This window comes from Lemur catta, chromosome 16 (genome assembly GCF_020740605.2).
Source record: "Lemur catta isolate mLemCat1 chromosome 16, mLemCat1.pri, whole genome shotgun sequence".
NCBI classification, from domain to species: Eukaryota; Metazoa; Chordata; class Mammalia; order Primates; family Lemuridae; genus Lemur; species Lemur catta.
Window position 1 is genome coordinate 45,591,485 of NC_059143.1, and position 15,167 is coordinate 45,606,651.

Consider the following 15,167-nt stretch of genomic DNA (forward strand, 5'->3'; position numbering starts at 1 on the left):
GGCTTCTAGGTCCTACCTTTGAATTACTAGGTAGATTATAGCTTCAGTCAAACCATAGCACAAATTAGACTTTTTATTTTACACCTTTAAAACTTTGGCAAAATACAGTTCTTGACTTCAGAGAGCTTCTATTGCAAGAGAGGGCAGGGAGGCAAAGCTCAAGAGGTAGATTATGAAATATCTCTTAAGTAGGGTGTGGAAAATACTGACTTCTAACTTGTTTCTGTTGATTTGTAAAGGTCAGGTTAGCTTGGTTAGTACTCTTCTCTTCCTGGTTGGCTTCACATGCCATCTCTATGGTCTGGTAGTGTAGTATATCTATGATGAGGCTCTCACTCTGATTATCCAAGCCATCAGACCTCTGCAACAGGAGACAGTAGAAGGTGAGGGGAGAATTGTGACACAGGAGAACGTGATGGTGGCAGGATGAGAGAAAGGAGTGTTGGTGCTAGTTTCCCTGTCCGCTGATTATTGTGTCACCATTAGAAAGCGTTTGATACGTTAACTGCTGAAATGTAGTGCAGTTATACATAGAGGATAATTCACGCACATATACTTACACAAAATACATTTTATACTTAAAACAAGAGTGGGTGAGTGTTTCCAGGAGGGAGGAGGGACTTTAATATAATTACCTTAGGTTATTAGTATCAGCTAGAACTAATTAGAACAAGAACTTTAACCTCCTTTCCCTTCAGAAAGACTTTGATTGTTTGGAGAAGATACAGAGTGTGGGGGTAGCATTTGAGTTTCAAAGTAAGGCAGATAGGAATTCCACTGTTTACAGGCTGTGTGGCTATATCCAAGTTTCTCAATTTCAAGCTTTTTCATCTGATAAAAGGAATAATAATAACAGCACTTACCTTTTAGGGCTTATATGAGATATACATGTAATGGACTTATACTGACACATAGTAAGTAGATGTATGTCCATGTGTATGTGAATGACTAAATTTTAACTAAATACAAATTTTATGATTTATTCCTGCTATTATCGATTGGTCAATTTTTGGAAGTATTATCTATTTGTACGTTTATTTTCAGCAGATAAGGACACTCCTGTCTTATTTTGTCTGAACAAATTACCTTTTGCTGCTCTTAACAACTATAGCATCCTTGTCGGGGGAAAGTGATTAAGGACAGCAGACATTGGAGAGAATGAAGATTTCCTCCTAAAAGTTAGGGGGGGGGGAACAGAAGGCAAAACATTTTAGTAAATTCAGATTTTAGATATGGTGTCTTTCCCTTCTTTAATCTTAAAAACTAAATATGTGTTTCAAAAATGTTTAGAAGTTGTTATAGTTAGTGAATTAAAGGGCAAATGAGTTTTAAGGGGCTGATTAAAGAGGTGAGATATTATATAAGAAATGAGTGAAGGAACTCCCTATTTGGATTTGAATAGCATGTAAAATATGACCACAACTTTGTTTAAATTTCTTATGTTGCGGATAAGTTTTAGTAGCTTTGTGACACTGTGATCGTATTTTTTCCTGTAATCCAGCGTATGGGTAGGGTAGGTTGGGGCTGCTGAAAAGAGGGTGAGAATCTCAGTCCATTTGGGAATATGGGCTTATAGGGAGGGAGTTTGGTGTGGATAAGGCTGACTGTTAAAAGCCCTTTCTGCTTCCAGCTTCCCCTTCAGTTGTCATCTGGGCTTCCTCCTAAGTAAGTATTAGGAAGTTAGACAATTTAATTCACACTCAGGGTTACTATGGAAACATTTGGTTTCTTTTTCTTTCATATTGAGAAACAAAACATACGGAGAGTAAATTGTCTTTACATCCTGATGTTAAAATGAAGATCCATTTGATAAAGATCTGAAAGAAAAACAAACCAACAACAGAAAGGAGTATCTGAGTTTCTGATTTTCACTCACCATCCCCACCCTAGTCAGGGTAGGAGGACCAAAAAGAATTCCAGTTATTTTTAAATTAAAATGAGGTAAGTAATTTAAAAGGAAGGTTCTGTATTTTCAGTTCCTTTTTCTAGATTTTAGATACAAGTGAAGTGTTAATCTTTGTTCTAATTTGTTTCATTTCATTTGGGGAAAACTTATAACAGTTGATTAATCAAATGTATTTCCACCAAGATAGGCTCTTATATACTTTTAAGCTTAATCTTAGCACTTAATATTTCTTGCCAAAATAATACCCAACACAGTCCATTTAGAGTTTTTATTTTGGGCGTGCGTTAGTGGTAGATATTGTGGAAGAGCTCCTTTGGGAGGATTACAAAATTGGTTGTAAATTAATCCCTAAAATATTAATGCATGACATGCTTTAAAAATCCAGTAAACATCCTATTGTATGCAATGTAAAAAAAGGGCTTTGTTTGCTCAATATAGGTACATGTGTCCAGCATGGTTTCAAAGTGGTTGGTCAGGCAGTGATGTACAAAGGCAGTGGGTGGTAGCTGAGGGAAGAACAGGAATTGCAGAAGAGCTCCTTTCAAATACACGAGTAACTTCATAGAACGCTGACCTGTCTGTCCATCTTTGTGGCCCACTTTTTAGAGCGCATTAATTTTAGACATGTTGTTTGATCCTATGAATTCTTTTCAAAGTTAGTCTTTCATGTGAATCTATAGCCTCAGCCTTAGCTTTAATTTAGAAGTTTTAGTAGCTTTGTGACACTATGTTATCCCGCGTTAAAGTCTGTTTCTTTATTTCATGGAAGATTAAAAGTGGATTCAGATCACTGACTTAGTATTGTATGCTTATGTGTTTTTAACTCTTTATTATGGAAAATGTCAGATATTCAGAAGTAGAGATGATAGTAACACCCGCATACCTATGACCCGCTTCCACAATTGCCAGCTCATGCCAAGTGGTGTTTTATCTGTACACTCTCTGTCTCTTATGGATTATTATAAAGCAAATCCCAGACATCTGTTATTTCACTCACAACTATTTGTGTGTGTGTTACTCTAGAAGATGAGAATTCTTACAAATATAATCACAATACTGTTATCTATGGGTGGTTTTTTTAAAGAATGGACAATCAGGCACTTATGGTAATTTTTACAAATCTTCTGTTCAAATTACAAAACTTAGAGTTGACTCAGATGTCTTATTCCTGAAATAATGATGTAGCCTGCAATACCAAGAGAATATACAGCAGTTGTAGAAAAGGGCGTATTGTGAGTCGCTTTTTAAACTTTTTATCAGACAGATTGAATGTGTGCAAGCATTGATTAACTAAATGACGATGAACACAATTTACTACTTGGCACATTTCAAAGTTTAGTATTTTGAATTTGAATTAGTAAAATGACTGAATTGAAAGAGATTGGAGACCTGTAGGTAGGAATACTGTATTTAATAATACACAGTTTTGAGAGAATTGTCCTAATTCGGTTCTGTAGGAGAAATGAAAAAGGCACAGCATAATCTCTCCCCAGGACCTCAAACCTGGCCAGTTCAGTTGGTTATAACATGGTGACAGTGAGCCCAGTGTTATTAATTCAGGCCTCACAAGGGCCATTTATTTCTCTGTGTCTCTTTCTCTGCTGATCAGTGGCTGATGTAATGAAAGTTGCAGGTGACGGTGACCATCATGGTCCTTATCTCTCCTGTGTAGCTCTCAGTATTAACCAGAGTATTTTAATTCTAGGCCATTGACTTGGAAAAAAGTCACCACAGTGAACTTTTGGTTGCTGTGATGTATTGGGTTCACCCTTAATGTGTGCACAGTGTAGGGACGTTGGGGCCACGTGCTATGCTGAAAGATCCCATGAAATGATGGGTAAGCATCACCCTTTAAGTAAGAGTGAGACATATGGTGAATCACAGTTGAACTTTTGGTTTCATTTGCTTAGAAATAGTGTTTTACTGTTCAGATTTTAGTCAAAGAATACTTAACCAACCACTTGAGTCAAATCATTCTGGTGTAATAGGATTGAGGTTTCCAACATTACAGATTCATGTCATTAGCTGTAGTTGCAAAGAACACTTTAATATGACTTGGTTATCTTTTATGCATGTTTTGCTTCTTGCAGCATAGTTTAGGGAGTCTGCTGCTTTTTGTCAGCATGATCTGTCCCTTGTCCTTTAAGGATTGTGCTGTAGTTGGTTGCATTGGGGTTATAATGGTAAGAATCTTTGCTCTCAATACTGTTCTGCTGAGAAGTCCAGGGCTTTTCTTGAAACACTTCACATTTTATGCCCATTTTTTAGATAAAATATCAAGGGCCCTTTGATCTAACCTATGATAGAATCTGAAGTGGAACTGAGGGTCTGAATGACATGAATTTTAGCTTATAAAGTGTGACCTGGTATCAATTCTGTAGTGACAATGTTAATATTAGTTAATATTTTCCTGGAGAAGAAGTTTTTACTTTGGTTCTAAAGCTATTTCAGTTTAAAACTATTTAATTTTATTTTTTCCAAAGTTTTATAATCATGTTTTATACTAATAACAAAGCTGCCTAGATTGCTTAGCATCTCATAATGAAAGAAGCATGCTTTTGTGAAGCAGTGCGTATTTGTATATTTAGACTATTATCATTTTAAACTCATCCTGTGCACCTCCATCTCCCTTCTTCCTGTTTTCTCATCCCTTCCACTTGCTTTCTCCGGCTGTGTTGGCATTAGCAGAGCTGTTGTTCCCCCTGCCCAGCAGGAAAAGGGAGGGAGGAGAGGACTCTTTCTTACTCTGACCTTTCTTTGTGGCAGGCCCTATTCTGGGCTCCATGTGGATTGTCAGGTGCCCAGCAAGTGGAAATGTATTCCTCATGTTCCCGCTGGAACTCTGGAAACATTTTTCTAGAAATCATGAAGGAAGCTTGGTTGGGGTCTGTACTAGTATTATTACTATTTCCAAATACATGTGCATTTTGTCTGTGTGTTGTTATCTTTAACAAAATACATTCTGGGTTCTGGGAGGAACTTACAGCTACATTTAAAAGTTGCAACATGTTATTTTAAAATTCTGAAGGGCCCTTGTAAGGTAGTTGCCAAGAAGATAATATTAATTGTTGTCGTTTTCTGAAATAATTGTGTTATTTGGCATTTTGTTTGAAAGTGTTCTTTAGTTTAACCTTGAATTGTAGTTGTCATTAAATGGCTCTCAGTTCAGAGACTTAGAATAGAATTTAAGATTTGAAAAGGCCCTCGTATATTCCCAGACTTCCCCCTCCCTCCAATGTCAAGAGTGTTTCAGACATCTGTAGTGTCTGATAAGACGAAGTCTTTATTCCTGTAGCTTTGACGCATTGATCCTAGATTTGCTCTCTGGTACAACACAAGATGATTCTACTTCCTCTCCTGTTTCATAACTTCTAAATATTGTTGCCTTACCCTGATCTGTGTCCTTCCTTGGCCCCACTCCCTCTTTAGCAGTCTATTTTCAGGAGAACCATCTCTGGTAATTCCAACAATTCCCTCTGTCACTTGGTTCTCAGATCCTTTATCTAGCAGCTTCCTTTCTGGGTGCTCTCTGATTTGCGCACATACTTGCAGATATCATCTGACCATCACAGAGAATGTGACCATTATTTTTGTTACTTTAGACATTATGTCCAAAGTAAGTATGTTATGTATTTGTGAGGTCAACTCGAAAATAAAAACACTTTTGTTTTGCTTTTTTTCCTCCCCCAACTTGTTGATAGTTATATTTTATTAATAACAAAATTGTTTACCATACCAAATTGATGGTGTAGTGACAATAATAGTAACTAAGATTTTTGTAAGTTTTTGTTATTTGGCGAGCATGGTTATAGATACTTTCTTTATATTGACAGTAGCCCTGTGAGGTAGGTGCTCATAACAACAGATAATCTCTTGGATATTATCATCTTCAGTTTGCAGCTGAGGGAATTGAAGTATAAAGTATTCAATTACTGCTTTATGCAATAGGTTCTACTGCCTTGCTCCTTTTATTTAATTGTACTTTAAATGTTTTACAGTGATCAGAAGGGTCTAAAACCAAACTAAGATTCAAATAACAAGTAAGATTTACTGACACTGTCAGAATAAAGTGTTTTATGTACAGAGTTGTCAGCAGAATCCAGGCAGCTCTAGTTGTATGATAAAAGGTGGTTTATCAAGCAGTTACTAAAGGACACTTGAGCACAGCCACTTTACATTGATCACAGATCTTCTTAAATGATAATTATGAAGTATTTAAGGAATCTGAGATGCCTTCTGAGTCATCCAAGGCAAACTAAATTGTTTTCAATATTGAGGGGACTACTGTTGTCTGATTCTTTGCAAACTGGTCAAATATTGATATGTCAAGAACTTAGCATATATAATTAATCAGATCTCTGTATCTGGTCATGTTCTATTTTGAAGTTAAATCTTTTTAATCTCAGGGTTAGACCAATTTAAATATATATATTCTTAAAAGTTTAGTGTTCCCATTATATAGTAATACTTACTTATCCTGGGAGTCCCCAGTATTTTTAAACCCAGAGTATTGAATTTTCTCCACCTATTCAGAAGGGTTAAATTCTTCTACCCACTGGTCTCATTTATAATTTTATAAAGCAGAGAATTATGGAATAATTGGAAAAAAAATCTGCAAAGTCTATAATAAACATACTGGACCTTATATGTTAGAATTAGAACTTAAACACTGATGTTTAAAAATTTAAATACAAAATAAGTAGCTTATTTTTAGTAGTATAACCGATCGAATATGTATTTATATAATTTCTTTTACTAGAGAGCTAGAATGTAAGATTTTTGTGGTTTGCTTCTCCTTTGTTAAGGAGATACCATATTTGGGAGAATGTGGCCATGATTTTCTGAAACATTCGCAGGTAAAAACATTCTAAAGAGATTGTTTACACATATTTTGCCAATAAGGAAATGAAAAAGGAACTCTTGAGTTCAGATTTGATCTCCACCCAAGCTGAGCTCTATTTTCTTATTGTTACTGAGAAACACAATGGGGTTTATGTGTGTGGAGAGAAGATAACTGTTAGAGTGACACCACTGGTGGTTTGTGATTTTGGAAAGCTGTTGGTGCCATCTCCTCTGTCCCTTTACAGTTGCTTCTGACTCATGGACAATGAGATGCCAGGTCCACATTTTCACCTTTGGCTACACACTGAGCTCACTGGACAAATACAGCAGAAGTGCCTGTGAATCCAGAGCTCATTTTGTCAAGGGAGGGGACTGTGCTGGGATCTGTTACTGTTGACGTGCAGCTCTAAGGATCATGCTCTTGGCTCTGTGCTTGCCCTCTTGGCACCGTTGCATGTACATTGTTGCATTATAATTGTTTAGGTGTCTCTGTCCTCAAGAGGCTAAGCTTGTGAAGACAAAGACTGTATCTCTCCAGTCCCAAGTACAGTGCCTGGTTCATAAGAGGCCAATAAAGAATGTATGTAGAACGATTCACTCGGGTTAACATGATGGCCGTAAGCATGGCGACTCCTCATCTCTATCCCTGTGCCCCTCCTCCCTGGCAAAGAGTGAGGGATGCCTAGGAGGATCTGTTAGTCTAGATTTCTCTACATTGGTTTTTCTATATTGTTATCGCTTGGTGCTTGAACAATGAGTAAAGTGTATTGTTTCTTCTCTAGCCTGTAGCTCTTTCCATACTCTTTTATTTTGGGGTTTGTTAACTGTATTTTCACAGGTACCTTATAGCCTATCATCTTAAAATCATAGGTACCCTCCTGCACCCCTAACCACTCTTACTCTCATAGAATCCCATCTCTCATTTTTACCTATTAATGACAGCCTCTCTGGATTTTCCTGTTATCTTCATTGATTTGCCACTTCATTACCTCTAATAATTTAAAATGGTATGTAATTTACATATTTTATTTCTTATATTTGTTCCATATCGTTTAACCTTTTTAAGGAAAAGAAATAGTAAGATACTGAAATTCTAGGTAGAATTTACTAAGTCCAAAATTGGTAGCTTGATATGCTCCTATTAGGACATTATTAAGGCATATATTATAATTAATTTTATAGGAAGATTTTCTGTATCTGTTGTTAAACAGAGTTTATAGAATGATAATTAGTACAGAATCAAGACATGAGATGTCATTGTGAAAAGCTCTGGGGTCAAGCTAAAGGCATTTTTATAGAAGTTTTTAAAAGAAATAATTGTGTGTTTTGGAACAATAGGGATTAAAATTTTTATTAAAATTGAAATCTTTTGTTTGATATAAAACATTGTAAAATTGTATTGATAAGGATGAAATTGAAACAAGTGAAGTTAGAATGCTTAACTGATAAAGATGAATAAACTGTATTCTAAATCTATACTCTCCCACCCTCATGCCTTCCCAAAGCATTTTTGGGAGGGATGAGAATTAAAACTAGGTCAATCGAGGTTAAGAATTATTTACAAAAGTCTGGTGAACTCCCCAGAGACTATCCCTGTAGCCAGGGGCGTAATTTCCCAAGCCACTAAAGGCTAGGCCGGAGCAATTAATGACTCATAATGCCAGTTCACAGCAATCTTTTACTTTACACAAGCAGAATTATTTGTGCTATTTCAGCTGCTTTGACCAAATCTTTCAGAGTCATTTTGCTTAATTTCGAGCATGCTATGCACATAATAAGGATAAATACAACTTTACTAAAGTATAGAGGGGACAGAAAAATTAAATGAACATTACTACAAACTTTCCCTTGTCTATAAAAGATGATCATCCACTAAGTGAACCATAAAGAGTAATGTGAGTGATGCAGAATACAGTCCTATTGCCAAGGAAGATGATATTTAATAATTTTGACGGCTTGGTGGGGATAGGTTGAAGATAAGACAGATACATTGCTTTGGAAATGCAACCCAGTTAGACTTAGAGTAGAGACATTTTTTGACATAAGAGTAGAGACATTTTTTGACATAAGGGTCCTAAGGATAGGCAAAGAAACGACTCAGGAAAGTCTCAAGCTGAGGAACATGTTAGAAAATTTGTGGATTCCCATTTAAGTAATCTGAAAATTTTGTTGTTCATGTTATTATTTTTATTTTTACCCCACAGTGTTCTTTGGGGGAAATAGTTTGAGAGCCAAATGAACTTCTCCCCCCGTATTTGTTTACAAGTCATTTGGAAAAGAAAACAATCTGGGCAGGTAGTTGGGATTCATGTTCATTTTCATACATCTCCCAGAGTATGTAGGTTCCTGCGGGAAAAGTCACATTTAATTTACTAACTCTAAATGATCAGCTTTAAACATTTTCTTGTTGTTAATACAGACTAGAACTGATTTCCTAAGCCAGTAACCTTCAACTGATCTAAAACTTGAATTCATTCACTTGTAGTTTATTGATGGTTTGTCTTTGATTGCACTTTATTTGTGTAACTGCTCAGGTTGACAAGAGCAATGGTTTACTTGGTCTTCAGAGCCTCTCCTGATTTTTTAAAATGAGAAAAGTATTTACTGTAGCAACTTATCAAATTGATCAGGGAAGATATTATTTATTCTGCCTTAGAGATGAGGAAACTGAAGGACAGGTAGGTGAAATGCTTACCCAAAGCCACAAAACTTGTAAGTGGAACCATTCAACCATTCACACACACCCTGCGGACTGTCAAGCCTACGCCCTTTCTTCCTTCTATCTGTCAAGTTGCTTGGGCCTCAGCTTTGTGTCTTTTACTGTCTTGAAATTTGTGAGTACAATACAAGTGTAGTAGCTTTTGCCAAAAGGAATTGATAGTCTAATTATGAGATCCTTTAGAAGTCCTTTTTTATAACAAAGATTTGAGGCAATTCTGTATGTGCTTGTTTCTTTCACTTTCTTTCCAAATGTCTATAACCTCTTACACTTTTCCTGGAACCTTTAAAAATTTGATTAGATGCTCACCAGGTGGCATTGCTATTGCCCAGTTGGACAGGCTGTGTGAGATTGGAGCGGGCAGAACCCATGATGTCAGGGAATGATGCCCAATAGGGCTTCCCTCTTCTCTGAAATCTGTATTTGGTCAACAGATGGTCTCTTCTGTTTCTCTCGAGGAGGACTCACTGTCTGTCACCACCTTGTCTTCATTTCTAAGGCTTAAGCTTATCCTAGAGACTACATCTAATTGTCTTTGCTCTAGTATGTTGTTATTTATTATTGAGGTTAGAGGTGCCTCCATGCTGGTCAGATCTAAACTTCCCTTCCAAGTCCTGGCCTGCTGGCATTGAGTTACACGTACGTACAGGCTTTTGTTCAAACCCTGATCCTGCTGCTTTAACCATGTGACCTTGGGCATACTCTGTGACTCAGTTTCACCTTCATCTCTGAAATGGGAGTAAGTCCTTGCTACACGAAGTTGTTGTGAAGATTAAGTATTATGTCTTAAGTTCTTGGAACAGTGCCTGTCACAAAGGAAATACTACCTAAACGTTAGCTATTATTATTGTGGCTACTACTACTTGGAAAAAAAAAAAGAACAATAAAGGCTGCTTGCTCTGAGATATGTATCAGTAGTTTTCTGATTAATATTTATTATTTATGTAGGTCTTTTTCATTTTAAGAAGGATCTTACCAGCTGCTGTGTAGGTGGGTCAGAGTTTCTTTGGGTCACCCAATTGGAAGGTTTTTCATTTGGGATTCAAGCAAACCCTTCTAACTAACTAGAGTGCTTTCCTCTCTGTGGTGGAGTCCTGGTGTACCCAGGTGGGCCTGGCTGGAAGCACTTAAATCTCCCATTCTATGGCCAGGGCAGGGGACTGGGCAGACATACAGCCAGTGGTAGCTTTTGTGGTCACTTTGGCAGCTCACTGCCCCATGGCCATCATGACATGTTGAATTTATGTTGTCACTCTAGATGTTCCTGGTTCTGCCGCAGCTCCGTAAGACTGCTCTCGCTTGTTGTAGCCTTGTTACTGTGGTTTCCTCCCCCTTGTTTCCAGCAGAAACAGCTTGTGGTCCAGAATGGGGAAAGGAAGCAAATACAGCTTGACATTTAATCATTTTCTCTTAGTTGTCCAAAGGGAGTGTTTAGTGTGATGTTTCAGTTGAAATAGAATTTGCCTTCTTTAAAGTGGTCTGTCTCCACATGAACGAATACATTAAGTGCAGAGCCAAACTGGTGAGAGGGAAGAGTTGTAAAGCAATCTAGTGGCCATTCTTCCAGCAGGTAAGTTTTGAGGACAGAATTCACTCCTTGCCTTTCCTGGCTTCTGGTAGCTACGGGTGTTCTTTGACTTATGGCCACATCACTCCAGTCTCTGTCTCCATGGTCACATCTCTTCTTCCTCTTCTGTCTTACAACACCATCTGCCTGTCTCTAATAAGGATCCATGCAGTTGTATTTAGGGCCCACCTGGATCATCCAGGGTAAGCATTTCCTTGTCAGCCTTAACTTAATCACATCTTTCATCATATTAGATAATGTTCACCCTTTTGCCATTTAAGATAATATTCATAGATTCTGGGGATTGGGACATGATGTGTATTTCTGGGGGCTACCATTCACCCACTACAAAGGATTAAGGGGATCCTTTGATTACAGGAGGAAGAATTATCCCTGGTGCACCACTCAGTAAAACACTGAATTGGGAGGAAAACCAGAAGACTGCTTTCATCTTTTTTTCCTATCTTTACTGAAATTTTTGTTGTGATCGCATTATTTTTTTCAAATTAAAAACACATACACACACACCCGCACATGCATGCAGAAGAATATAAAAGATAAGATAATTTCCATGTACCAGCCTCCCAAGTTGTTAACATACTGATACAGTTGCTTCCTATCTTCTGTTGTTCCTCTTATAAGGAAATAAACATTACGGATAAAATCCCCTATCTTCCCTTTCCTATTTCCATTTCCCTCCCTTCCTATCTAGAAACAGTCACTGTCATTAATTTAGTATAGAACCAATCTGTGGTTTTATAGCCTTATTGCACATATAACTATTTATACATAATACGGAGTTGTGTATGTTCGTGTTAAAAATGTTTTTCCTGGCCGGGCGCGGTGGCTCACGCCTGTAATCCTAGCTCTGGGAGGCAGAGGCGGGTGGATCGCTCGAGGTCAGGAGTTCGAGACCAGCCTGAGCAAGAGTGAGACCCCGTCTCTACTAAAAATAGAAAGAAATTATCTGGCCAACTAAAAATATATATACAAAAAAATTAGCCGGGCATGGTGGCTCATGCCTGTAGTCCCAGCTACTCGGGAGGCTGAGGCAGTAGGATCACTTAAGCCCAGGAGTCTGAGGTTGCTGTGAGCTAGGCTGATGCCACGGCACTCACTCTAGCCCGGGCAACAAAGTGAGACTCTGTCTCAAAAAAAAAAAAAAAATGTTTTTCCTAAATGGTATTACACTGTGTGTAACATACTGCAATTTACTTTTTTATCAGGTTGGGTTGATACCTGATCTAGTTCATCATTTTAACTGCAGCACTAAGCAGCTGGTTCTCTCTCTCTCTCCTGGCTTCAGAATATGTTATCCTAGAGAAGTCCTCTGATTATCCTAGCTTGGGTCCCCTGCTGGCACCTGTTGGATCTGTGGCTTCAGTAAATGGAGCACTAGGATTGCTCATGTGGGAGTACATGCCTACCCTATACATGGAACATCAGGGTACTTCGTTTGCAGCTCCCCTTAGGATCACATGTGTTTGAAGGACTGTACCAGGGAAAACTAGAGAAAAGATTTGGGGCAGACACAAAACTCAGATTTCTACTCATGCTTCAAGTTTGGGCTTGGATGTTACATCCTCTGGGAAGCCTTTCCGGATCCCTTGGGATAGTGTTCTGTGCTCTCTCACTTTCTATTATTGTAACAACTATCATGTATTAATTGCCATCTCCTCTTGATGTGTACTCATTCAGGACACAGTGTGCATCTGTCCTGTTTTACGGTTGTACCTTGGGTAATATAAGGTCTGGCACACACCGTTAGATAGATGTTCAACACATAGTTTTGAATGAGTGATTCCACTGACTAACAGAACTTTCAACCTAACTTTCTATAAACAGGTTCCTGTCAACTCCATAGGAGTTCTGTGTGGCTGTGGTGCTTTTGCACCTGTTTTTTAGGCCCATTAAAATTCTGTCTCTTTTCACATCTCTTGGTTTATATGAGTGGTTTGGCCCTGTTTGGAATTTTCTTTTCCTTATTTAGTGGTAAAAATTCAAGGAAAGATAAAACTGCAGAAATGCAAACTCAAGGCTTCCTCTGTAAGATCTTTTGGAATGAGCCCTGCCCAGCCCTTTTCACCCCAGTGTCCCTTTATATTTCATGTGTGCACAGTCATTTCTTTCCAATCGCAAAGTTTTACATAGAATACTTACATGAAGCAAAGCACAATGAATCTATAAGCATCTCACTGTAAGTTTGTGGGAGAGGCAACCTGAGAAGTTTATAGGAGGTAGGTAATGGAACCTGATTATACGATACCATTATTATTGAAGATGTGTACAAGACCACTGATAAACTGCTTTTTTTTTGTTTGTGCTATTTTAAATAAGTGTATACAAGGGCTTTCATACATTCAGTTTACATCTTTGTGTCCATCTCCCAACCCTCTATTTACCCTAAAGTCTTGTATTATTTAGCTCTGAATTCTCTTACCGTGAGATAGAATTATTCTTTATATTTTCAGGAATAAAACTCCTGCATCAGAGGAAATTACTGATATCACTAAACCTGATGGGATAATCTATATTATTTCAAACTAGTCTCCTATGCTAGGTTACTGTAAGCACCCTCCAGGCAGGGGCACTGTTTTCTGCTTTTATAGTACTTGGCTCAGTTCTGTACTAAGTACAATTACTCATCACTTAATGATGGGGATATAGTCTGAGATATGTGTCATTAGGTGATTTCCTTGTTGTGTTAACATCATAGAGTGCACTTACACAAACCTAGATTGTATAGCCTACCACACACCGAGGCCATACAGTATAGCCTGTTGCTCCTAGGCTATAAACCTATACAACAGTTATTGTACTGAATGCTGTAGGCAATTGTAATACAGTAGTAAGTATTTGTGTACCTAAACATATCTAAACATAGAAAGGGTAATACATAGCACTACAGCATTATGATGGCTACCAAATCCCTAGGCTATAGAAATTTTTCAGCTTCATTTTAATTTATGGGACCACCACTGCATGAGCGGTCTGTCATTGACTGCAGTGTTGTTATGTGGTGCATGACTGTAAATACTCTATTGGTTATGTTTGGACTAATAGTGCTACTTGCATAGTGTGTCTGTTCCCAAATGTGGTTATCTAATTTCTATTCATAGGAAGTAATTATAGGATAAGTGGATGGTATTAAAATTAAATTGTACTTTTATCCCCACTCTAGGTTGCATCGCAGCGCATTAGCTCAGTGGACCTCTCGTGTTGTAGCCTGGAACATCTGCCTGCCAACCTCTTCTACAGCCAAGACCTCACTCATCTCAATTTAAAACAAAACTTCCTAAGGCAAAACCCTAACCTTCCAGCTGCCAGGGGGCTCAATGATCTGCAAAGGTGAGCCTGCAGAAAGGTGGCTCCTTAGGGAGGCTGGGGGGCAGAAGCAGCTTCTGGTTGTTATCTCCTGAATGTGCTGACTGGAAAAGCAATGGTGTGTAAACTTTCTCTTTTAGAGAGCAGAGTAATAGAACTTTGCTTATTAGGACATTATCAATTCTCATTTTGAATTTTTTTCAAAGTTTCTGCCTTTCAAATTAATGCTTTATGATACTTATTAACTGGATAGATTTGTATAAGAACAGTCCTCTTTCAACCACTTTTATTCCTTAACCTATCTAAAAATGCATCTGCAAAAAGTTAATAACACTGAGTGTGTTACTTCTGAATTTCAGAGGTTTGTTCAGATTAAATTATTTCTTTTGAAATTTGCAGAAGATCTGTTTTTTCCATGAAAAGACATTTCCTTAGAAATTGAAGAGCCAAGTTTTAAATTCATTAACACCATGTCATGTGCGTGATTAGTGTGTATGTTTGAAGAGTCACATGTTAAATAAATAGAATTTGCTCCTTTATAACCAGAGAGAAGGAACTTGACTTGCATGTCTCCAGAACAGATGTAAGAGTTTGCCATATTCATTTCCTTTCCTTTTGGAGCAGTAATCAATTTTGATTCTGTAGTAAATTAATCCTCTGATATTTATATATTTATTGCAAATATATAAGACTATAACTTGTAAAAGACTATGTTTAAATAAATAATGGCCAGTTCATTTGTTTTTAAATGACTGGTATGATCAGAGATTAAGCTATGGTAATTAACCATTGTGATTCTGTGTTTATGG

General features: G+C 37.6%; 1 protein-coding gene across 1 annotated transcript in view; it reads left to right on the forward strand.

Annotated features, from left to right (window-relative positions):
• The window catches only part of PHLPP1 (PH domain and leucine rich repeat protein phosphatase 1), a 181,431-nt gene that overhangs the window by 94,448 nt on the left and 71,816 nt on the right, over window positions 1-15,167 (forward strand). Inside the window, exon 4 of the mRNA XM_045527369.1 lies at window positions 14,216-14,382. Within this exon, the coding sequence (XP_045383325.1) occupies window positions 14,216-14,382 (167 nt within the window). The remainder of the gene's footprint in view (window positions 1-14,215; window positions 14,383-15,167) is intronic.